General features: G+C 29.8%; 1 protein-coding gene across 2 annotated transcripts in view; it reads right to left on the reverse strand.

Moving 5' to 3' along the window:
- The window catches only part of LOC142318429 (uncharacterized), a 202,635-nt gene that overhangs the window by 87,075 nt on the left and 87,665 nt on the right, over positions 1-27,895 (reverse strand). For both annotated transcript variants that reach the window (XM_075355018.1, XM_075355025.1), the window contains exons 7-9: positions 27,194-27,353; positions 23,023-23,236; positions 10,296-10,534 (exon numbers count right to left, since the gene is read on the reverse strand). In XM_075355018.1, the coding sequence (XP_075211133.1) occupies positions 10,296-10,534; positions 23,023-23,236; positions 27,194-27,353 (613 nt within the window). The remainder of the gene's footprint in view (positions 1-10,295; positions 10,535-23,022; positions 23,237-27,193; positions 27,354-27,895) is intronic.

Here is a 27,895-nt window from a genome sequence, read left to right on the forward strand (position 1 = left end):
TAGACAATTTAGACAAAGTTGTCAAGGAATATTCATGTTCAAGAACAATACAATGGTGGTCATTAAAACCTTTTACAATCTAGTTTATGTTAGTTGCATAAATGCATTTATTTTATGAATCATTCTTTTTCTGAGCAGAATTCAAGTAAAAGAAATTGCAAAAGATAATTCTTGCTTGCTCTAGGAGAGGCAATGGTTCATGAACATTGGATACGCAAAGCTAACAATATATCACTTCCAAAACATGCATATTTCCCTCAAATGTGTTGATATTCAACCAACAGTAAATAATCTTCAGGAGGTTCAAGGTATTTCTCAAGGAAGAAATAAGGGCAGTATTGCACATGCCAAGATAAAATCGGCAAGAAGACAATCCAGCAGTCCACTGATTATAAAAAAGGGCTTGTTAAGAACACTGAAAAAAAATTAAAATAGTGTTCAACTTGGTAATGTGATTAATAAAAACAAAAGTGATTATTTTGCAAAAAAAAGGAAATTTTTTATCATAATGTACTTGTTTTTATTATTTACAGCTAAGAAGAAACATAATAGTGTTGATTTTGATCATATAAATAATTATTTTACAAACCAATGTTACAACAAAAAATAGTGGGTGCATATTGTACCCAACTTGGTATAACCCCGGCACCCAGATCCATGGTACTTCAAGGGTTAAATACAACTACACTTATACATCATTCTAAAATTTATTTATATAACATTAAACCACAACATACTGTTCATAAAAAAATGAACTTGTGACCTATAAGCAATTAAGTAAACTATATTAATATACAATCTGAAATTCAAAAATATGAGATTCTTCAAGAATATATTACTAATAGGAAATGTAATCACATAAAAGTTAAAAGATTCAAGAAAAATAAAAACCCAATAATCAGAAAATTTTACATGTAAAAGTTTGTTACAGCTATGAATAATACTAAATTCATTAATGAAAGAAAAAAATAATTTAGCCATCATTTAATAACACTCACAAATAACACAAACCCATTTGGAGAAAAAAATTTTATTTCATACTGGGAAATATAAATGAAGATAAATAGCATTTATACCACCAGTTTAAACAAGTTATGCCAAAACTGATTTATACAAAAAATAAGTAGAATACATTTGTAATAACATAAAACTTATCTTTATAACATCCAGAAAATCAATCTGAATGCAGTGATTTTTCACAAATGCACCTGAAGCAATTAACCATCACACGTTATGATAACTTCCAGATATGAATAACCAATAAAACCAATGCAAATAAGTTACCTCTAAGAAAAAATAAACTGCCAACCAAACAAAACAATCAGAGTGAAACATCAACAATCCTTAATAATCAATTGCAAAAATAAGGTAAATAATGTTAAATGATTATTTAACACAATAGTTCATGAATCGCCTGTGTGCTTACAGTCCTCTGGACAGAAGGGTCTTTTCTCTGAAAATCCTTATTTATCAAAAAAAGCTGTATATGAAGCACACACTAAAACAAGCATTGTTTACTAATAAACACCTTTATTCTGGTTAATAAAAGAAGGCACAAGTTTAAACTGTTATAACTTTGTAATAGAAAAAAAAAACTTGTTCTGTTTTACACATTTTGTCAATAACTTATTAAAACACAGAAAGCAATAGATACAATTTTTAGCAACAGAAATGTTTTGATTAAAAAGAAAATATTTATTTATAACAACTAAATGAGAACATAAATAATAAACCTAATACAAGTTTAGAACTTAGATTAAACAAACCTGCAAAATTTAGGTTGTGGAATGTTTTTCAGCTTTTGATAATTGATTCCTATATATTTTTTAGCACTGAATCCAAAAATAACCTTCAATTTTTTCCATCATGTCAGGATTTTTCATAAATTGCAAATAATAAATTAATGTAATATATTTACTTTTTTGCCTAATGCTATGCATTCTTATAGCTAAACAGTAAAGTGATCTGAAGAGGAGGGGGTTTAGGGTTGAAGATGAGACTGTGGGGAAGTTGGCTTTGCATGGAGTTAACAACTTGGCTGGCAGGTTGTGACAAGACTTAACAAGATATAACATGTTTATTGGCAGCTGTCCGTGCCACTCATGCACCATGCAACTGCTACTAGTGCTGTTTCAACAATCAGCATATATAGGTAAATCAAGTTTTTTTATCCTCCGTGATCAAATGCGTTTCTGTCGGTGGAAAATATATTTTCAGGCCATAAAGCAAACTTTCTGTTATCAAAATGGCTTCAGGAAGCTGCAAAAATTCTGCAGATTCATTTTGTTACCTTTTTTAATGAGTTAATGGTGGAAAGGAAAAACGGACAATAACAAGTTTTGTTCGACAAGAGTATCTCATGTATTTTTAAGAGTGCAAATAGGAAATCAACACAAAACTTGGGCACCCCACCACGTTTGCTACATACGTGTAGCAAACCATATGATGTGTATATGTTAAGCACTTAGAAGTGGTCAAAGGGTGAACAAGAAGCATTCAGATTTAGAGTTCCAATGATGTACTAAGAGCCACGAAATCACACCAGTGATTGTTATTCTTACTTTTGTTCGACTGGTGTTCATGGTTTCAATTCGAAGAATAGTCTATTCAAGAATGCCATCTGCTTTAGCACAATTTCTCAAGGTCCAGATATACCAGTGCCAATTCCACCAGAAAATTTACCTGAAATAGACAGTTCCACAAGTGATTTAAATGAAGATAACATCAAGGAGTACGAACCCAGAGATAGTTGTACACCTCAGCTTTATTCACAGTCTGAACTTAACAATTTGGTTCAAGACTTACGTCTGACCAAAGAAAATTCAAGCTTAAAGAGAAGACTTGCTAGCAGCTAGCTAATAATTTTCCTGGTTCAGGTACAGAGAAAAGGATTTTAAAGAAGGAAAATTAGTCTTCTACACTGATGTATGTGGACGTTTGACTCTATCTAACATTCTGTACGAAAGCACCGATTGGAGACACAGATTCGTCCAAAACAAGCCTCAAATTTCTCCTTCTTCACAATGGGAATATGTATCCATCAATACCAGTGAAATATTCTGACCATTTAAAAGGGTACAATAATTTGAAATTCGTTCTCCTAAAATTAAATATGACAATCATAAGTGGATTACATGTGGCAATCTCAAAATAATATTGATGCTCCTACGACAGCAAGGAGGATACACAAAGTTTCGTTGTTTTTTGTGTGAATGGGTTAGCAGAGACAGAGAAAATCATTGAATAAGGAACGATTAACAAAAAAGAGCTTCATCAGAACCTGGAACCAAAAATGTACTCCAAAAAGCTCTCATAGATCCAAATAAAGTTCTTCTTCCACCTCTGAATATCAAGTTAGATTTGATGAAGCAATTTGTCAAAGCCTTACAAAAAGAAGGTAAATGTTTTAAATACATCGGTGACAAATTTCCAGTCTTATCAACCGCCAAACTAAAAGAGGGTTTCTTTACTGGTCCTGACATTAGAAAACTTCTCAAAGATGGTAATTTTGAGAAACAAATGGAAGTTCTAGAAAAAGAAGCCTGGGGAGCCTTTAAAGACATAGTAATCAAGTTTCTGGGCAATAAGAATTATCTAAACTTCAAATCAATCATTGCAAACATACTGCAGAAGTACACAGTTTAGGCTGTTCCATGAGCTTAAAAGTTCACTTCCTAAATTCACATGCGGACTATTTTCCTGAAAATCTGGGTGCTGTTAGCAGAGGGGTGGGTGAAAGATTTCATCAAGACATGAAAGAAATAGATAGAAGGTATCTAGGAAAATGGACTACTGTGATGATGCCAAACTATTTCTGGATGTTACACCAAGATGAACCCTACAGAGAACATAGAAGGAAAAGCGCGAAGCAGAGTATAAGTTGCTCAAAGAAACTTCGACACATGGCATTAACTGTATCTATTTTACATACATTATTAAGGGTGGTTGAAGAGGGGGAATGGTTTCCAAAGGCATGACGTACCTCATAAAAATTAATTAAATAAATAAAATAAATTAATTTAAAAATGCACTCTAATAGATATTAGGTTTATTTTGTGACAATTTTCATTAGAAATTAAGAGGTCAATGACTCCCTCCCACCCTCTTCTTCAGACCACTTAACTATTTAGCTACAAGAATAACTGTTTATGATAAGCCAAAAAAGTGAATATATTACATTAATTTATTATTTTAAAAGAAACTGTTTTATATCGATTTTATTGTATCACATTTCCACAATTTTACAAATTTTGAAATTTGCAATTTGCGAAAAATCCTGATGGGATGGACAAAATGAAGCTTGTTTTCAAATTCAGTGCTAAAAAATACATAACAATCAATTATCAAAAACTAAAAAGCACAACCATCACAACTTGTTATTGTTTGTTTTCAATAGTTTTATGTATCCATACATTGTATTTTTACAACAAAAACTCTGATTCGAACAAAAATAAATAAAGACAATTTTCATAAAACTGTAAGTTTTAAGAGTGAGATCTAAACACTTTCACACAGGTAATAATGTAATCCAAATAAATATGAGTTCCAGAAAGTTAAATAATGTTAATTATATACTTTATTAAACCTTTTTTTAAATTACATAACTCAGAGTTACATGTTTCTTTGTTTTTTTTTAATGTAAATGACATATGTATTTTTTAAACAAGCTCTTTACAAAATAATGTAAAACAAAACGGATTTTAATATAGTATATTTTTCCTTCTTTATTTTCCAACTGTTAATTATAAAGTTATAACTTATAAGTAACCTACAACCTTTCATAAACCAGTAATTTATCAAAAACAATTGTGGGTGTTCCTATAAATTTATGTTAATTGATATTTTGCAAATAACACTAAAGTGATGAAAACATAAGAATCCCTTATATAGCACCAAAATACAAAAAGATGGGCATAGTGACTAGTGGCTAACGGAGCTTGAACAGTTATGTTTTCAAGTATCATACTGTACAAGTAATTCTTTATATTACATTTGTCAAGACAAGCAACAAATAGTATCAAATACAAAATGGCATATATTTTCATTCCACGATTTCAAAAGATAAAGAACATCATTTATCTTGATGTGTTTTACAAACAAGCAGAGGTCATGTAACACTCTAAAACTGATTTCTTCATTAACACATCAATTCAGAATATTCATTAGCTTGTCTTTAACAGCTGCTGCTAGAAGTTGATTTATATTTATTAACTAATTACAATTGTTTCAATGAAAGTAAATGGATGTTAATAAATAGCTACCAATGCTGTGCAATAAATTACATGTTATAAATCTTTTTTTAAAAAAAAAGGAGCAAGGAATAATGCAAAGAGAATGGCCCAAGAAAAATAAGGATGGAGCAATTAAAAAACTGGTTTTAATTTTTATTTGAAGGATCAGCAAGGGGACTTTCTCAGCTTCAGTGATTTTTTTTTTTAATGCTCTTCGAAAAATAAATATTCAGTATTTCCACCCAGCAAGTTTGAGAAGTTGATAGGAAACAGTGTTCATCATCAGTAAAAAAAAATTGGTGAAAAGTCATCAAGGTAAAAAGTACCACAAGGGGTGAATGGATTCATCGGCATGTAAATTGTATTTACTATCTACGGCGCTTCTTAAATGGTGTAAACAGACATGTTTTAAAATTTTTAATTTTGGATTCACTTCACTTTTAGCCATACCCCACACAGAAGCTTAAACAATAACTAATCAATGTTTCTAATAGCTAGAATATATAATTTTACAATTAACTGATAGGGAACTGCTTAGTGTGCTATCTGTTGTATTTAATTCAAAAATGTCACAGTACTTTTCTTAAGTGCAGATTACAGTTTACCTGAAAAGTTTAGTTTTATTGACAATCAAACCTGATATCTGATAAGCAATATAAAACAAATATTTTAAAAGTAATGGTCTATACATTTTTCAAACAAGTAGTTTTACTGTGAAGTGTATTAAAATATTTTATACCACAATGAAGAACATTTAACAGAATTATTTCAAAAAGTTTAAAAATGTTCTCTCTCTTTCAGGTAGTAAATAATTGTTGAACGTTTGGGTTAAATTCATTCATAAACTACGCTATTTTTTTAAAATATATCAAACACACATATGACAGCTTGATAAGAATATTTTTTTTTAGCTAATCTCTAGCAATTTCTGCTAAGGGACAGAGTGAGAATGTGGATTAGTTCTTTCTACTCATTATTGACAAAAAAACAAAATAGCTCTTTCAGTACATGGAATCATGAAAACAGGTAACACAGATTACTTCAATGAATTCAATAAATTAACTAACAGCATATAACTATAATCCACAAATGCAATAGCAAATAAACAAGAAAAGATACAAGGTGAGGAATTAAAGTACTATTACCATATTAACTCCTGAAAATAAAGCTGAAAACAGCAGATCAATTGACAACCAAATTTGTTTCAGTTCCATTAAATTCTGCTGAAAAGATTTAGAGTACAGATTTAATAAAATGGAAATAAATATTTACGATTTAACATTATCATAGAAACAAAAAAAGATCAGTAATATAAACAAAATAATACTCAGCACCCAACAAATTGTGGCAAGAATATGTAAAATGTCAAAGAACTAGAGCATAATTAGCTCTACTACAAATTCACACCAGTAAATTAAAAATAAGAACTCTCAGTTCATGGACATTGTAGGCTGATTAGGTTTGATTTGACAACACTCTTATTAATCAGGCAATTTCAACTATGATAAGTTCATTCGAAGTGATAATAAAATTACTTAATACTTTTACAGGATTAAAGGATTTACATCATTTATTGGCTTTATAAGGTATATTTACATTGTAAAATGTTTTTGATAGAATATTTTCAGAGCTATTTTTTATTTAATTTTCTAATAATATCAGATAAAAATTGCTCCAGTTTTTCTAAAATTATATAATGAAATGTTACAAAGAAATTGCTCAACCTTAGTAAACCAGACAACTCAACGACCTAAAAAATATATTATATGAAAATAAAGCATAAAACTAAGTAAACTGGCCAAACAATTTCAGTATGACATTTCACGTTAGGTTTGGAGCTTCGCATGATGGTGTCCCTTTGGGCACTGATATGGAAGCAGATTTAGAGATTAAGGATGAAAGGTTAGACATAAATTGTCTGATACCTGCGAATATCCACTTTGGAACACGTTTCCCATGGAACGCCAAAGTACATAGGAAGAAGAATAGAAGATATTTTGGAGTATGCAACGCTACCTCCAAATGCACTCATGGCTTATCCGCATTCGGTTCTTTGAACCGTGATGTGTTTATAACGCTCGCGGGCACTATACTCACGTTTAGGCGTCGTGTTTGGGAATATGAAATCATATTTCCCTCTAAGGAGACTACAGCGGATAAAGTAGATGATAGTGATGGTTATTCACCTTCATTCTTGCCGAGAGATGAGGGTGTATCACCCTATAATTTAAGCTTAGATTCACGGAAGCTCGATGAGTATATGTTGACGCGGTGATTCTATACTCTAATGGAAAATTATGTGCTTATAGGGTTGTGGTGATAAACACAAAGACTAATAAGTTTGAGAAGGCAATGGCTGATATCATTAAACAGGCAGTGGCTACATTACACGTTCCGACAGATTATAAAGTCACCATTGCAGCTATACGATACGGTGCCACTTGGTATTGGCAGAACGTTTTTGGCGTCAAGATGTCCGATCTTGGAGTCTGTACTCCACTCAAACATCTTGTGAATTTTAGTTATCGGAGCTCTATTCTGCCCCTAGGTCTTGATGTGTTAACCCAATCATCTGGGTTTCTTTTTTTTTCAAAAAGGTTTAAACATGAGCATATGCGTTCCAATTCAGGAGCGCTGCATCTAGTAATATGTGCAATTCATTAACAATTCATTTGTGCTACAGTATTTAACTTCAGTGGACATTTAAATCAATCTGATGCATCACCACACCAAAATCAAGAGCAAAATCCAATTTTTATGACATAATACTTCAGGAGTTGTAATTATTAGCAACCATAATGATGGTTAATGACTCGCTTGGATGGTTTAGTACAGAAAATAGGACTTCCATCATCCAGCCTTTGTTTTCAATAAGAAATTCCCAAAACTGTAAATAGGTTTAACCCATTTATGGCAAAACAAAGATGTTTTAACACTGCACTTTCACTGTGTTCCGTAACATATTAGGATGGTAAATCCGAATACCATGACGTTGTGGCAGTGGTTTTCCTTTCAAATCACATGTCACTACCATCTGATGTTAACATTTTACACATATTTTTGTGATCAGTAAACCAAATTTTTACAATAAAAGTCTGTATATTTGAAAGAGCACATTTATTATAGTCGGAGATATAACATATTTCATAACAGAAGCTGTCCAAGCTATATTCCTTCACATTAATATGATATACCAATATGTTAATGCTTTTTGGATGTGTTTTGTTAACGTAAAGATAAATAACCTTAGACTTGGGTTGTAATTTGGCCAATTTTGGGATACTGAAAGGAAATGTTTTATCTATTCACCATCCTTTTCTTTCATCTTCTTCACCTCAAACCTTCTCCAATAAAAATTTTGATTGACACAAATATTATTACTAATTCTTTCACACAAGTAACATGGTGTTTATAAAAATCGTAATAACTCTAATGCAAAATAACCTTGCTAACTTTTAACAGCAATCCTCTTATTTCAAGCTTCAATGTATTTATTAAAGTAATAATTCAATTTTATATTTACATAAAACTTCTGAAATTATTCAAAAATAATTAAATACAGTACAGAAAATTAAATTTGAAAGAAAAGTTGTGATCACCAATTTACTGTTCAAAATACTTATTCCACTAAATCGTTTGACAACTTTCAAACTTTGCCATTAATTAAACTTTCTCATCCTTTCTAGATTTAGATAATGCACATAGTTATATCCTCTAAGAGTGATGATGTTTCCAGATTTTTTCATTATTTTTTTTTTATTGAAAAGCAACAGAGTAATCACATAAGCATATAGGTAAACAACTCCCTATTAATTTATCACAAAAACACTAAATTAGCTAGCTATGCGAGTTGATCATTTAATCATTCAGCACTTGATAAAGTGAATGGATTAATCAAAAATATTTCACTGCAAAAACAGTCTCACAGGCATTGCTCTTTGCTCATTTTCCATACTTTCTAAACTGGTAAATAAAGTTTTGTTCGTGCATATATTTATAAAAACATAACTTACAGTGTTTAGAAACACATTTACAAGTAAGTAGAACTAAGCACTAAATTATATGAGGAATAATCTCGCAGAAAGATTAATTATGAAAATAAGCATGAAAGAATATTTGGGCTAAATGTGGTTGGCATATTTACTATGGTTAGCATAACTTTTTTTCTACAGGTACTGAGGAATTAAAAAACAATATAGTACTAATTAAGAAATGAAAAGAAGTAGCTTAACACACAAGACTACTTGACATGAGTAACTAGATAACATTTTCTGCCAAGTTAACACATCCCAAATCAAAAACACAATACAAAACCAAGGATGACACAATGTGACTTGCTTTAAAATAAAGAATTTAATACTTTCACAATATCAATTTTTTGTGTTATCAATTTTATATTATCATTTTAATCACAAAAAATATCTAAATTAATTATCTCATTAAACCACATACTGAAACAGCACAATCAGTAACGGTAATTATCTTTTTGTTGCTTTCTACAACATAAAAGGCAAAAGACCAAGAGTGATTCTACAATTTCAATCATGTGATTAACATAAAAAAACTTTACTACTAAGCTTTATAAACAAAACTTAATGACATCTTTAACCAATACTTTGTTTCTCCAGTATCTTTATTACAATATTCATTGTATACATTATAAATAAAACATCTATAACAAAAGAAAAAAGTTTATAGAAATGCACGTGTCAACCAGGAGAACCAAGAAAATCTGATAAATATTCTACTACAGTAAGACATGATTAAATGCACAAAAAATTCACAATTTACTAAGGGAGTCCAGTATAGAGCCAACATAAACATTAAAAATAACAATTGCTGTATACTAACAATAAGAACTTTTCAAAAATGACTGTAACCACCAAAAACACATTTAATAAAAACAGTAACGGCAGTAATTAACTATTATTGATATCAATATCAATAACATTTTTTAAGTATGACAGAGTTCTAAACTTGAAAGGATTACAACTGAAAAATAAAACAGTAGTTTACATGTTAGTATCTATGATAAGATTTTTTAAACTTTTTGTTATTCCTTACAGGGCATGTATGTTTAATGAGGTTGTACTGAGTCTTGAACCTAGAATTGCAAGCTGTACACGTGTAATATGCTGGACGCTCAACAACGTGAGTAGTTGTATGACGATCTAACAAATGTTGCGCCATTTCTTCATCAGTAATAAATTGCATTTCACAAAGAGGACACTGGGTGGTCTGAGCTGCCATAGAAACATGACTACGCACCACGTGGTCTAATGCTGTTTGTTTACCTTCATGACCTGTAAATCAGAAAGATTAAGTAATACACGGTAAAAAACCATATGACTAGTACTTACCTGCAATAAACTAAACAGCAATATAACATGCAACACAGGCTAAATATTTTAGAAAACCAGATTACAATAAATGGCAAGCACCAGAAACAAATGAATCTACTAATAATATAACCTTGAAACTCGCATACAATATTTTATTTACTATAAAAACAGCAGATAATGTAACTAAAGCCTTAAACATCTGTTTTGTCAATAATTTGCCTAATCAGAGGTAAGTTTTAGTTTAATTATGAGCAAGTTTTCCACTACAAGCACGGCCTTTTATTGCAGTAAAAATAATATCATTTCTATATTCTTTAAGTAACAGTTATATTTTACAATCTTAATATTTGTTAGGAACTAGGATACAACAAAATTACAAACTTACAATCAAACAAATAATTCTCTTTGTGATACAAACAGATTAAAAATCCATTATTAAACAATAATGCCTGGTTAAAATTAAGTGAAATAAGAACATTTATGAACAAGTGAGATTATTAAGAGGCAATTTTCCAAAGGCACAAAATAAATTTTCCAATTAACCAGATTTAACTACATATGTTAGATCACTGGTTAATTAATTTTGCAGTTTTACAAATGCCTGCCTATTGTCATCTCCATCACACACATCATATATTTCTTTGTTAATCTGCTTTACTGCTCTCTGACATGTTTTCTTGTCTTATTTCAACAAAAAAAAAAATTATGTCATGACATACTTAGGTAAGTCCCTTGAGATAACCTCAGATGAATGTTTTTCCTAGCCCTACCTAACACATATAGTACGTAAAATTGGTTTTACTGTTACAAGTTACCACTAATAACAGTATATGTTTGCTGATCCTCCTAGTACTCATAAGAACAATGTTAAAATTTCATGCCTGTAACATCACTTCTCACACACAACAAACATAATTTTTAGCCCAATAATAAAACATCCCTTTCAGCACGCCAGAAGGCAGAGATAGATTTCACCACTGCTAAGTAGAGGATAAAAAAATGTTCACCTTAAAGTTAAGAAAAACATCAAATTAACTCAATACGACAATAGTTGCATGTGAAAAAATTTAATGTTTAGCAAACGACAAGCCCCTTCTTACAATTTGTCCAGCACGTCCAGCAACATTTTGGTCATCCCTTGCAGTAAGGGTTGGTATATAAAAAAAACTGTTTCAGACAAAAGTTTCAGGTAATGTTTAGAGGACTAACAACCACTTTAAACCGATTCAATACTGTGCCTATTAAGGAGTTTTGATTCTTTTTCGTCTTTGAAACCACTTTTTTTCAAACCCCCCCTGAGCCAATGGTTGGTTATATCAAAAAACTTTACTTAGACAGGTTGTAGACCCTTATCCAAAGAATAGTAGGAACTTTAAACAAATTTGATATTTTACTTAATAAGAAAGTTATGGCGAGATTTTGATTTTGGGGGGGGGTTTTGGTTATCCCTTGCCGTAAGGGTTGGTCATATTAAAAATTGATTCAGACAAAAGTTTTAGGTAATGTTTAGAGGGCTAACGACCACTTTAAACCGATTCGATAATTGCCTATTAATGGAGGTATGATTTTTTTGTCTTCAAAACCCCATTTTTCCACCCCTTGGACCAACGGTTGGTGATAACAAAAAATTTTACTCACATAAGTTTTAGGTCCTTATCCAAAGAATAGTAGGAACTTTAAACAAATTCAATATTTTACTATATAAGAAAGTTATAGCGATATGTTGTTTTTTTGTAAAAGCCTCCTATTTCCAACCCCACGGTCCGATTTTGGCCATAAACAAACTCGACCAAGGTTTTGGGACAAGTGATTTTTAAGGAACAATATGAAAGTGATTGGAGGAAAATTACAACAGTTATGTCCACAACAAAGTGAAATTTATATATATATAAAAATGTAAATGCTCATTTGTTCAAAATCTTAATCTACGTAAGTTCTTCACAGACTGCTTTGTTGACTTTTTTTGATTCGAATACATGCGTGTTTCATATACCTAAGATGTCACACCTTTGACAAGTAAAAACATGTTTTTTTTTTTAAACAGCACTATCTGTTGGATGTAAAAGCAACACACGCTATACTAAATATTTTACGATTCCATTTCAATGTTTCCAATACATGTGTCCACTATCGACTAAAAAACTACTGGACCAATTTACAGGCACGGAAAAAGAGAAAGGAAAAATTCAGAAAAGGGAAATAGGGAAAAATTGGAAAAGGGAAAAATAGAAAAATGGGAAAACATGGAAAAGGGAAAGGTAAAGGGGAATGGAATAAGGAAACGTAATTGGGGAAGGAATGGGAATGGGGATTGGAAAAGGGAAATTGTGGAGGGGAATGGTAAATGGTAGAAATGAAAAAGGGAAAGGGGAAATGGGAAATGGTAGAAATGAAAAAGGGAAAGGGGAAATGGGAAAAGGAGGAAAAAGGAAAAGGGAAAAGAAAGAAAGGGAAAGGCTAAATTTTGTGAAGTTCCGTAATGTTCATTTTGTTAATGTTTTATCAAACTTTCAATTGTGTTCACTTAATCTATATATATATTCAAATCTAGCAATAGCAAATCATTGCCAGGTCTGCTAGTATATATATATATATATATATATATATATATATATATATATCATGGTACTCATTACAATATGTAGCTTTCTTATGAAATCGACCTAAAATTTATTATCATATTGGGATAAACGCTATATCACTATGGGATTTCCACTATCAGCAATTATATCAGAAAAATATTTATAAAATTTTAAAAGTAAATTAGTTAGCATCACTAACATACATTAAGTTTTATATACATTAAGACACATACATTGATGATATTCTCGAATTTATAACTCTATAATAAACAATGAACATCTAATATTAAACAAATTAAATTCTTATAATGAAAATTTTAAATCCACATTTGAAATAGATAATAGAATGTTAAATTATTTAGATGTCAATATCAAAATAAACAAGGACAACCAAACTGAAACACAGTAAATAGAAAATGTACATCAAATAATATAATTCATAATCAAAATCAAAAATCCTTGGTCTCATAAAATTAACAAATACAAATATGATTAATAGAGCAATCAAATATGCACATAATAACACAGAGAACTTAAATAATAAAATAAATATCAAAAAACATGTAGTGGTTGAAAATGGATATGGTAACCTAATAATATTTACAAAAAACAACTATCAAAACACAATATCTTACGAACAATAAATAATAAGACACAAAAGAGTGAAAAAATGTATATAAATAAAATGTATGTTTATATATTAATAATATTATAGAAAATACTACTAAAACTTAAAGAATTATTTTAACCTAATAACCACATAATAAAATATTTATAAAAACAAAAATAATAATAAAATAAACAATCTGTGTGGAATTTATAAAATTAAATGCAATGATTGTGATGCTATTTATATAATAGGAAAAACAAATTGATCTCTTAAAACTAGATTTTTTAAACAATTCAGAAATTACAAAAATAATAAATTAGGTTTATCTAATAATATCTAATAAACAATAAACATTCTATTTCAGATATTAATACAAATTTAGAAATATTAGAATTAATAGCGATGGCAAAATTAAATATATTAGAAAAATATTACACATATAAATACAAACAAAATTTCAATTTGATAAACCATCAGAGTTTGAGGGAGACGGTGGTCTTATAAAAACTATCAACAGATAGTAGCAATCGTTTAAATACAAAATTTTCATTATTTTTCTATTTTTATTTTTAGATTTTTATTATGCAACAATGGTTTTCAATCATAACTGAAAATGGGAAATTACTTTCATGAAAAATTAAGGCAATATGTTTTATCTCAACATTCTGTACTAGGTATTTCATTTAATAAAATTTAATAGTACCAGAGGGACAATATGAAAAAATGTTAGTAAAATAATCATTAATAAATTATCTTACAGGGTAGACAATTAACAGAGAGCTTTAGCATTAAGAGATGTTGATTTTTAGCTACAAGAATCATATGTTCAGCATAGTAATTAATTAGACATGTAAACAGCAGCATCAGTCCAACTGGAAGCAACCAGCATTCACATAAACAATCCTTTATGTATAATAGCAAATTCAATAAGCCAATCTCACTCTCACACAAAAATGCTACAGAAAACTGATGAAAATTAATTTTGATGGTCTAGAAAAGTGTATCTTCTGGTAATGGCAGACTTACATGGTACTACTATATGCTAAAAAATATCATCACATGATGACATTGACTAAAGAAATTAAACATTAATTTTAATGTTTTTTTTTTTTTTGTTTTTTTGATAGTAACACAGTATTATAAATGTGTTTTAACACAAAAATGTTGTAAATATTTATATTATTTGTAGTCAGTTGGTAAACAAACGTATTCCAATTTGGACCATTTTATTTTCATGTTCTCAATGTACAAAATTAGGAAAGCATAAGATAATGGTAAAATTACATTCTCTTTGTTAAGAACAACTAAATTATACATCTCATATTTTTCCCTGCAAATAATTTTTTCCAAGAAATGTTATTTTTATTTATTCCAATGAAAAAAATGAGTTTTATTAAATAACTAAGTAACTAGAACTTTCTTCAAGCAATTATAACAAAAGAACTGCGTTCCAGCTACCTTGTCTTTAGTCTAAATATATAGGTGCCACACGAGATGATCCAACATTTGTTTTGGCAATAATTGTTTAGGTTAATAATTATTAATGTATTTTATGTTGGCAGAAGTGATGGCACTTGTCAGTTCATGAATATTAGTTTCTTCTCTTTCCAAGTGCACTGTTTGTGTATCGTTTCAAGATGGCTGACAAAGGAAGACTACTGAACAGTGTGTAAAGAATGTGTTTTTTAATGAAATGAAAAGAATGGTGCTTACACAAAAACGGTTTTGTGCACATTTTCAAACTTGGTTGTCACCCTCATTTAAAACAATATGTAGACTTTACGAAAAATTTAATGATTGATCAGTATTTGAGAGTAAGCGCGACAGCCTGCCAATGTTCATTCTCAACAGAATGTTAAAGCTGTCAGAGCAGCTTTACTGTGAAGCCCAAACAAATCAATAAGAAAAGCAGCAGCACAGCTTGGGATTTCTAGGCGATCTATGCAGCGAATTTTAAAAGCTGATTGTATTTGTATTCATACAAAATAACAACGTTGCCTAAATTAACGGTTGACAACAAACATTAAAGAATGGCATTCACTGAATGGGCTGTGAACAGACATATTTTGCAACAATGTTAGGTTTTATGATGAAGCACATTTTCACCTAGACAGGACTGTTAATCAACAAAATGTTCATTTCTAAAGTTCTGGAGTAATAAGGTCATTCTGTTTTGGACAGTGAACAGTGAACATTATGTAAACATGCTGCATAAAAATTTTGTTCAACTTCTTGCAAAAGCGTTTCAATTAAAAAATCTGATGTGGATATCACATGACTTCCTTGTACACCTATTAAATTACATATACATATTTTTTGTTGCACTTCATTTAAACTTATTTCATTTGAAAGTGAGATACGATCCTTCTTCAGTTCTTTAATAAAGTGGGCAGTTACATAATTGCTGAAATATTGCTTTTTATTAACATCAAATATTTATACAATTATTAATCCAACAATCTTACATGAAATATTAGGATAAAGTAAAAGTCCCGTCATTATTCGTATTATTAGATCAGTATTACTCATACCTTCATAAGTTATTCTGGTGTGTCGTATAAATAAAAGTTAACAATAATTAAACTATTCCGTTTAGTGAACTCCTGTATACTGGTTATAAATGTTAATTTCGACCTTACGGTTTAAAATATTCAGTTTTTATTATTGGAATGTTTGGTGAATAATCAAAAATTAAAAAGAAACAATCATACAGGAAAAAGAAAGATAGCATGAAGAAATATACTTTAAAAAAACGACAAGATGAATATGAAGAGGAAGAAAATGTTAGGAACAAGGGAAGAATAAAAAAATTAAGAAAAGATTTTTGCAATTTATTAACAATCAGGCAAGTATGCCTCAATGTATATTTTATTCTTGTGAGGGTATATTTTTCAGTCAGTCAATCTGTAGTTAACTTTAATGTACATAAAATTAAACAGAAATTCCAGAATAATTAAATAAAATTAAACAGAAATTAAATTAGAAAATCCAAAAATAATACGATTCTAAATTATAATTTTCTACTAATATTAAACCATCAGATGTTACACCAAATCTATTAATAAACACATATGTAATGATGCTTATTAAATTACATATACACATTTTTAAAAGTACATAAAATTTTATTTCAATAGCTTTTGATTTTTTATTATTATTATTATTATTATTATTATTATTATTATTATTGAATAATAATAATTAATAATTAATAATAAATAATTATTATTTATTGCAAAACCTTTTTTTACAATCATGAGTTAATAATTATTAATATATCAATATATTTAAATTAAAAAAGAAAAGGTAAAAAAATAAATTAAAAAAAAAAAGAAGTCCAATTCGAACCAATTTGGCACTCTTGTAAGATCCAAATACTTCATTAATTAAAATTTTATTTGTCTATAACTTTGGAACCAATGAAAACAAGTGCCACATATATCGTTGAAAAGCTCTCAATGAGGGCTTTTACTGCAGTTAAGGAAAAGTCAAAAAAAGTTCAGATTTTGGGCTTTTTTGGACACTTTTGGTTCAGTCAACTGCAATCAAAGGGACGCTGCACAACTAGATGTTACAACAGTCCTAAATCCAATATTTTAACATCCTACGGCTAATAATTTTTGAGTTATGCAAGATACATACATACATATGTCATGCCGAAACTAGTCAAAATGGATTCAGGGATGGTCCAAATAGATATTTCTGTTGAAATCTGGAAACCGACATTTTTCACCATCACAATACTTCCTTTAGTTCCAAGTAAAAACGAAAAAAGCAGGATGGAACCAAACCAAATACAGAAAATGTTGTTTTCAAATGTCATTTCAAACCAACTTCCTAATCATTTTGAGTGTGGACAGAACCGGCTCCCAAACAGTCCTGATTTGAATCAGTGTATTTTCTTTGGGGATTTCTAAAGGAAAAGATTTACCCTAAGCATCTTTGTATAGTGATGGAACTGAGTGCTAATGTTTGAGGCATGCAACAAGATGACCAAGGATATGTGTCATCGAATTATTAAAATAGCAGTTTGTGTTGAAGAAGTTGCTAGACACGATGGTGGTCATACTGAACATGTATTAAGCAGAACATAATCCCATGTATACAGTAAACACATTACTTGTATTTATTTATACATGAACTTATTTTTTAACAAAAGCAAATGTTGGATGTTTTGTGCACCACCTGTATCCATAGATTGTTTTAAATCAAAAAACTCAGTAATCCACCTCATGTTTTAATTAGAATATTGATTAAATTTTGTTTATAATTCTTTACAGTCACAGTACCTAAAAATATAAAAAAGTATATATATATATATATATATATATATATAAATTCAGTATGGCAGTGAAGTTGTATTGTTATAAATTTTGTGATTGTTAGGAGTTTATGTTTTCTAAATTTTTATTTATTTTTTTTTTTTTTTGTTATTTGCTGATGTAATTGTATAATTATGTACCGACTGATGATGTGGAATCCATGAAAGTCGACTATTTGTATTAGTTTTTTACGTTTTTTTCTTACTGTGTTTGGTTGTTAAGTGTTCTTTGAATTTAATTGGTACAGTGGTCAGGGTTTTGATGAATTATTTGAATTTTCAGAAAGTTATCCATATTTATATTATATAATATTACATAAAATATAAACCACCAAAACACAACAATTGGATAAGTTAACGCTACCATATTAATTTCAAGAATCAATTTTTGCAGATCCCGCATCTTCAGTAAATTCTATAATTACATTAAAATATATTTATTTATGGTCTGTTAATCTTTTGAAATTATGAATGAATATGCAAATTCTGCTCTCCAGTACTGGAATGATGTAATATTTAAAATGTTGTATATTTCTTTGTTCTATTCTCATTATTGCTAACAGTTAGATTGTAGGTTAGGTATTTTTATTATTTTTAATTAAATCATCATATTCGAACATGATTTGGTGATTTATCTTCTTTTTTTATAATTATAAATGTAATATTTTCAAGTATATTCATTTTATTATAAATTTTTAAAACAAAATAATTTTATTAACAGTATTATGTTTGCATTGTAACAAATGGTCAGCTACATTAGATATATTTATTTATTTTTGTTTTTGCAAGCTTTGTAATATTCTGTCAGTCTTTTATTAAATAATCTGTTGGTTTTACCAATATAAATATTACAAGGGGTGAATAAAATATAAATGATAATTTTTTGATTAATAATACAATTCATACCTTCATCATTTATCTATATAGTCTCCTGCACGATCTACACACTTTTGCCAATGATTTGGAAGCTTGAATATTCCTTGTTCATAAAAAATTTGAGGACAAGTCCTCAACCAATTGCGCATGCTCTCCTCAACGTGTTCATTGTTTTCAAATCATTCCCTGATCACTGGGAAGCCCTCATCCTTTCTTCACCACTCCTTACTCACCATTTTTGACTCCAGAGTAATGATGAACCCATGTCTCATCACATGTAACAATGCGCCTCAAAAAATGGTCCCTTTCTTGCCAAAATCGATTCAGAAGTCTCTCACACATATCCGACCTGGCCTGTTTTTGATTTTCAGTCAACTACCTCAGAACCCATCAACAACAAATTTTTCTAAAGCCAAGATGATCAGTGATAATGGACTGAGCACTCCAACAGCTGAAACCCACTTATGAAATCATTTCTTGAACAGTGAACCAACAATTACTTTCAAACGGCACATATGTTGTCAGCTGTGAGACTTGACCTTGGGTATCAATCAAGTCTTTTGTTTTCTAAACTTTCTCGTCCACCTTTAAATTGTCTGGTCCACGTATTCACCAGGTTCTGAGATGGTGTCGTGCCCAAACTGTACCTTTACACAAGTTAAAATTTCAGCAAGTTTAACACCTTCATTAGTTAAAAAACTTTATGATTATACCTTGTACAAGAGACGACTGAACCTCTTGCTCACTCATGGCTGTACTGGACAACAGAAAAGAGCAGAGGAGCTAACCAAGCTGGTTCCCCCTCTCTAACAAACAAAACATTAACCCCACTCCACCATCTAGCTTGGAACTGCTGGCTGTATAGAACAGCAAAATTACTGTTTAAATTTGATTCACCCTCGTATTACAACCATTGCATTTAATTTTATACATTCTCTTAAATCCTCTCTCTATTAATTTTATTGCTGTTATATTTTAAATATTTTAAAATGCGATTCTTTGGTTTATAAGCTTTTTTATATTTTTTATCATATACGTTAGTCAATTTTTCTATTGTTTTACTTCAGTAATTGTATTATAAGTTACAGCTGTTGTTAATCTTTATTTATTTTCTTTGTTTGTATTTCTGTATAATTATCATGGTATTTTTTATTGTTTTTTTTATATTTCATATATTTTATCATCAAAACCATTATATAATGCTATTTGTTTTATTTCATCTATTTCTTTTTTGAGTTTATTTTTATTGTTATTTGTATAATGGATAGCTCTAAATATCATGTTATTATATGTATTTTTTTGTGAGCACTGGTGTTAACACTGGTGGGTTGGTCTAGTGGTGAACACGTCTTTCCAAATCAGCTGATTTGGAAGTCAAGAGTTCCAGCGTTCCAAGTCCTAGTAGTAAAGGCAGTTACTTTTATATGGATTTGAATACTAGATCGTGGATACCAGTGTTCTTTGGTGGTTGGGTTTCGATTAACCACACATCTCAAAAACGGGTGACCTGAGACTGTACAAGACTACACTTTATTTACACTCATGCATATCACCCTCATTCATCCTCTGAAGTAATACCTGAACAGTAATTCCCAGAGGCTAAACAGGAAAAAAGAAGGGCAATTAGAATTTACTTGTACTGTAATACTATGTGTTGTGGGTTTCCTCTAGACTGATGTTTCTTTTATATTTTTATGTTAATTTCGATTTCAGTATCTGAAAAATGTATGTTTGTTATTTTCTTTTCTTATATAAATTTAAAATTCTTATTGGAAGTTTATTTAAAATTATCAAATGTTCATTATTTATAATTTGGTTATATATGACTAAAATATATCTACTTATGTTATCCACAACAATATTTGGTGTGTAATCAGTATTTTGGTGTGTATTTTATTTTCAAAATTTTGTATAAGTATTTCAGACATAATGGCAGACATAGGTGAACCCATTGATAAGCCTTCTGTGATTAACTATTCTTGTACTCAAAGTATTCTTGAAGACAAATATTTTTTATAACAGTGATTAATGCACTGGTGTATTCTGAGGATTCATTTAACCCGTTTTTTATTATTTCTATTGTTCTGTCATTTAGTATATGAGGGTACTGTTGATACTAACATGATACCATAACTTAACATTTTTGATAAAATTACCTTAATTGAGATTAATTTATTTTTGACTTCACAACCATTTTTTACGTTATGTTTATAGCGATAATTCATTTTTATTCTAAGTATTTTATCTATTATTTTAGTTATGTGAAAGATGCAGGTGCTCTTTTTTATACAGAGAGAGTCAAAAGTATGGAAACTGCTCAACAACTTTAAAACCGTTCCAGATATAATACTGTAACTTTCAGGATAAGGTATGGGTCAACTACTTTACTTTTTGAAGAGAAATAGAATTTCAACCCCTTCTTGGGAGTGGCTCAGGGGTTGTAACCCAAATATTTTAAATGGCGATACACTTTGTGTGATAAATTTTAAAGGTCTCTTTAAGACAAGAAAAATATATAAATAAAAAGATGGTATGATATCTCTCTACCCAAAATGGCAGCAGGATAAAGTTTGGATTTTGAAAATTATTAAAATTAGTAAGTTCAAATAATAAAATTAAATAAAAAGAAATTAAAAAGAAACTGAATTAAATGAAAATTTAATTGAAATTATTTTAAAAATTAGATTTAGATTTTCCATCTATTCTTAATCTTCCTATCTATAGAAAATCTATATCTTCCATATTTAAAAAAATAATTTTTGTTCCAATTTAATGAGTAAATAAATCACTACATTGTCACCTAATCATGCTGATCAGCTGATCATTGATGGTCTCTTACCGCTGTGGCAAAAACAGAAGCTTACTTCATTATCATGTAATATTCCATTTACAGTGTTTCAATACTACCTGTTAGTTTCTTATGAGAATTTATTGTGATCAATGGACTAACTGACTGTGTCTAGCTTTACCACATTTGTAAGCCACTTTTGTTACTTTGGTTTTTTACTGAATTAAATTGTTCTGTACTACCTGCTAACATTGCTACCAACAAGTTACTTTGTGAACATGAGAAGGGTCACAATTTTAATGATGAGACCTTATATGCTCTTAATCAGGTTATTTTTTTCTAATTCTCTTGCAAACAAATCCAATAAAGATAATATTTACACAATTTAAAATATCTTTGACTATCATAATTAATATTACTACTGAAACACAACATATTTATTGTGACCGATTTCCAAACAAGGATTATGTACAAATCAGCATCATACTCGCTACAGAAATAACATGAATCTTTTCTCCTTCTTCATCTCAATTCAGTGTTGTGGTTATAATTTAGAGTTGTGTTATGATGAAGAATATTTAATGTATTTTTTCTTTCAGCAGCAGCAAGAATAAATTTAGGAAAGAGTCCTCTTCTTACTTAATACTTTAATGGACATTTTATCAGGTACAAATCTACTAAATGGAATATTTTGTTATGCCACATAATAGATTTTCACAAAAATTTAACTTGATGAAAAATTTTCATCAACTGAGCCTACATTTTCACTAAAATATTTTACAAGATGGTTTATGTTTGATTTTTGATCCTTAAAAAAAAAAAAATACACTTCAGTTGAAAAGGATCTTATTTCTGTGTACAACAAGAAATAATAATAGGATTTTTTTTAAATCCCAGATTTTATTATTTCATTAACCCCATGATGCGATTAGTTGGTAAACTAATCGCATCAAATTAAATTGGAATTTGAAATAAATAAATAAAACTAGATCAAATCATTGTTTACTACAGTTATTTTGATTAAGAAGACTAGTTTCAGTAAAAGGAGAAAACTTTAGATGTAGCGTCTTTTACTAAAATTACACAACTTGAAATAAATTCATATGCGTTCAAATTCTAATTTCAATTTGTTCTGAAAAAGCTCAGCTGAACCAACAGGAGAATGTCTGCTTCATTTTGTACAAGAGAAATTGTTTAAACCTCCCAAAAAAAGAAATAATGATCATCATCAACTTAACATAAATAACCAGTTTACTTCCAATAATTAATTACCTTCATCACATAGAGGACAATTCCATGTAGGAGGCCCACAGTGGCTGTCGGTTATATGGTTGGCAAGCCTTGACCCTGATGTAGGAGCATGGTCACACAATGGACACTGATACTGAGGTGAAGCAGCTTGAACATGATCAGACAACAGATGATTACCTAGTTCTTCCTGACCTTCATAAACCTGACCGCATAATGGACAACCCCACATTTTTACCTAATTAGAAAAAAAAAATTAGAAAAAAAATTAATGGCAGAAACAAATTATATTTCTAAGTAATAATTCCAAATTCTGAGATATAAAATTTATACCGATGTTAGAGATACATTCAAAAAGTATCTTTCTTTAACTAAAACAAAACAAACATCTCACATATTCAGTTTTAGCTCTTATCTCCTTTGTAAGTTTAAAAGTTCCACAAAATTTTATAGAAAAAAAATTTTTTTACAAAAACCACTAGAAAATGTTCCCTTTGTATATAATGCTACACCCTAAAAATTACTTTAATTACTAACAGAAAGTTCTGGACTAAGTGCAAATGGACAGGGGCACTGTCATGATGGAATACCAGCTGTGAAATTTTTACAGGTCATATCTTTTGCTAATAGCAACACAAAAGTGACATAACTTACTGATAAGCTTGAAAATCTCATCTATTAACTATTTCCCTTGTGATGCAATATCCTTAGCGCCCAGTAGTTTTCTGATGGTTCAAGAAACTCTGCAAGTCTTGTTTTGGAATGATAATCAACAGTATTAGTTTTTATTATGACCCTCTCAACCCTACAACAATCACAATTCCTACAGCAACATTTCAACTTAAAGCAGAAATCACAGCTACTTGTAGTATAATGTGCACTGAACCTAGGAAATTGGATGTTTAAAGTTCATTACAAGATTTATAAATTATTTTGGCTTATAAACCTTTTTGTGAAAACACAAAATAAATACACCATTTATAGATTTCTTTTCTTTTGTTTTGTTTTGTTTCTGTTTCTGTTTCATCCTTTCACTCCTGGACATTTATAAAAAATCTCCTGTTTTTTATATCATAATCATAAAACTCACAGTTCATCTTGGATATACAGAGTAGATCTCAAGCAGTCACTATACAAGTACTACACCGCTATAATACAATTATAATACTTCAGTATTATAAAACACATTCAGTGCAATAAAACACATTATATTGCAAAATTTAATATAAATTTTAAATTAATTATATATTGAACCAACTGTTACTGTTAGGATTACTTAACTCCATTTAATGTTTATGATAATTTCAATTGTAATTCTATTCATGGAATAATAAATAAACAATAAAAGTTCAGGACTAGATGAAAAAAGACATATTATCATAAGAGTACCAGTTTGCAATTTTATCAGTCTTATCTCCTACTAACAGCAACTCAAAGGCGATAAAGAACTCATCTGTCTTAGTAAAGCATATGAATAAATAAAACTGAAAACTTTCTCTTTTTTTGGCCTATAAGCAGTTGACTTTTGCAATGGCTAAGCCTTAACTTCAGTCATATCCATGCACCCTTTCTTTTTCTGTTTAGCCTCTGGAACCACCATAAGGTAATATTTCAGAGGAAGAATGAGGGGATGATATGTATGAATACAAATGAAGTGTAGTCTTGTACAGTCTCAGGTCGACCATTCCTGAGAGTGTGGTTAATTAAAACCCAATCACCAAAGAACACCAGTATCCACAATCTAGTATTCAAATCCGTATAAAATCCATATCCATGCACTCGATTATCATCAATAGTTATTATGGTCTTAGGAAAAATCAGAACTGTTGCTGATAAAATCCAGCATGCCCTAAATCCACAACTTCTTGCAACACTCTTTTTGTTAGCTGAGACCAGCTTGAATAAAAATCTCACAGCTACCATCCACAACACAAATTATAAGTTAAAATTACTCAGCCACTAATAACTTCAGAAATTTCTTGCACAGTTAATTTTTCATGGGCCTTTATTAAAATTCATAATAAAAATGAAAATCTTACAGCACGTGAAGTGAGCACTGTAAATTAATTTCTTAATACAAGAAATATGATATGATAATATATGACAATATAATAGGGTGTCCAAGAATTATCTGATCAAGATTGAGTAAATAATTTATTTATCAAGATACAAAAATGGGTTATATGAATTTAAAAACAATTATGTAATTTTACATGTTTTACATGTAATTAGACATTCAATATATGCACCATTAATAATTTTCAAAATATCCAACTGGTAATCAATTTCATGTAGTATTTATTGAATATTTCCACATCTGAGCTCTAATGCACTAACATTCAGGATCTTCACTACACTCTCCTCAAGGTCTTTAACATTCACTACTGAGTTTTATATATATTATCCTTGATGAAACCCCGTAGGAAAGTCACATGGAGTTACATACAGTGATGAAGATAGCCAAACAATTGTCTATCACCTCCACCTTGCTGGAATATGATTTCAGGTTAAGTCTGAAGTAAACCTTTTTAACAAAACAAGAACCTTTCCAATAAACCTTTCTAAACAAGACCAGATAGATATTCAATTATTATCTCTAATGCGCTCAAATATAACATGAGGATTCTCTGATCCCTGTATTCAAAAGTTCTGAGTATTCACTTTTACAGGCATATGAAATGTAGCCTCGTCTGAGAACGTAACTTCTTTTAAGGTAACAATCATCATTTTTAATTCTTTCTATCATTTCCACAGCAAATTTCTTTCTAGCAGGGTGATCTTGTGGTTTAATGTGCTGCAATATTTATAAGGAGGCAATTTTAACTATTTTTTCAAAACATTGAGAATGGTAGATCATGGAAGATTTAAATCAAGTGGTGCACTCCAAGTTGACTTCCCAGGGCTGCAAACAAAAGACTAACAAATGATCTTCATTTTTTCATCTGATGTTCTAGGCCTCCCTGCACCCCTTCTTATGCTCAACACTGCCAGATTCTTTAAATTTATTATATCATGAATGGTTGTTCTATCATGAGGTTGTACAGAGTGGCTCAAGTTGCACAGTTTTAAAATTGCATCAAACGTTATGTCTGATTTTGTTTCAATAAACCATGCATTGTGTTTTCATCCATTGGATTCATTGCTACAACATATACAATCACTGTGCTATCTTGTATTTGCAGAGAGAAATTTTACCAATTACCTGTTAAAGAGAGCCCAATCATTTGCTAATGAATGATTGAATTTGGAAAAAAGTAATAGGACTATTAATTTTTTTCTAATACGACATCAAAGTTGTTCAGATAATTCTGACACTTAATATAATTAATAAAGTGAATAAAACCTAACTAATAGCTAGCATCTAACAGATAGTTTTAGCTTTTTCTCAAATTCAGTTGAATAAAAAAATGCTGGTTTTAGCTGTAAAGAACTAAGTTAGTTTAGAAGTAATCAAGAAAAGCTTAAGATATTTCTTGGATTAGCATTTACCAAGTGTAGCCACAGCTAGGTTTTTGGCTTTCTGGATGTAACTTGTCTGTTCCCATTCCTCTTCTTCTGATATCTGTACATGGTGGTTTGACGACCAGCTCATTAATTTCACCTAGTACTCAACAAGACTGCACAATGCTTGCTTTGGCTATTTTATTTGTTATTTGATCTTAGTAGAAGAAATGTCATTTATTAGACTTTTAAGAGAACATAAAGTATTAATTGAAAAATCCAAGACTCCAACATAAGTTAAAACCAAAAAAGAAGCTTGGAAAACAATAAATGATTAGTTTTCATCAGCTGTTGGTAAGGAAGAGACAACTTTACAGCTAAATAAATTGCTGAGCAACATGAATAGTGTCAAAAATAAACTGACAAAACTACAACAGGTAATCTAGTAATCAAATCTGTGTAAAAATAACTGACTACTAGGACTTGAATGCTGGAACTCTCAACTTCCAAATCAGCTGATTTGGGAAGACCACTAGACCAACCTGGTGGGTACTGATCTCGATATCAGAGAAAATTAAACATTATTTGGTTGTTTGAAATTGTCCTTTTCAGGGTATTTTTAATTTTTTTCAATACGTGTGTATTTTTTTAAACAATAATTTTCAAATATTTCATAATGTAATTTTGATAGCATTTATTAAAATTAAGATGTCTATATATTACTTACAAATTACAACGCAGTAACTATTATTACCTTAACAGGTGGTTGAATGTGATTATGATTTGTAACATGATGAATTAATTCCCCTTCATCTGGTTGTATAGCTTTGCAAAGGGGACATGGAAACGTTCCGGTTTCATCTTCACAGTGAACTTCCAAAGTATGAGCTAAAACTGCTTGAACATCTGAATGCCTGCAACATTAAGAAAATAAAAACAGTTAAACTGGAATTGTTGGCACTTAACCACATTTAATATTTTTATATATAAGAATACCTTTAGACACCTTTAACAAAATTGAAACATATTTTTACAAAAATTTACAAGAAAACTAAATCACATTTTAATGGCATAAATATTACTCAAAGAATTTAGAAGAGGTTATCTCTAATGTAAAGACTGTTTAACGGTAAAAATACTTTTTCTGAAAACTTTATAAATATTTTTTATTTCTCTTTAACTACATACCTTATACTACTTCTCAATATAATCACCACATAAATTAAGACATTTATCGTAGTGATACACCAGCTTCAATATACCCTTATCATACTCTTCTGCGCCAGTCTATTTAGCTACTGATTAACAGCATTTTTAAATTCAACATCACCCATGAATTACCTACCACTCAAAAATTCTTTCAATTTCCCAAACATATAATCAGAAGGAGCTAAGTCCGGACTATATGGTGGATGATCGTAAATTTCCCATTCAAATGTTATCAGTAAATCACCTG

The sequence above is a fragment of the Lycorma delicatula genome, chromosome 1 (genome assembly GCF_047948215.1).
Source record: "Lycorma delicatula isolate Av1 chromosome 1, ASM4794821v1, whole genome shotgun sequence".
In the NCBI taxonomy this organism is placed as follows: Eukaryota; Metazoa; Arthropoda; class Insecta; order Hemiptera; family Fulgoridae; genus Lycorma; species Lycorma delicatula.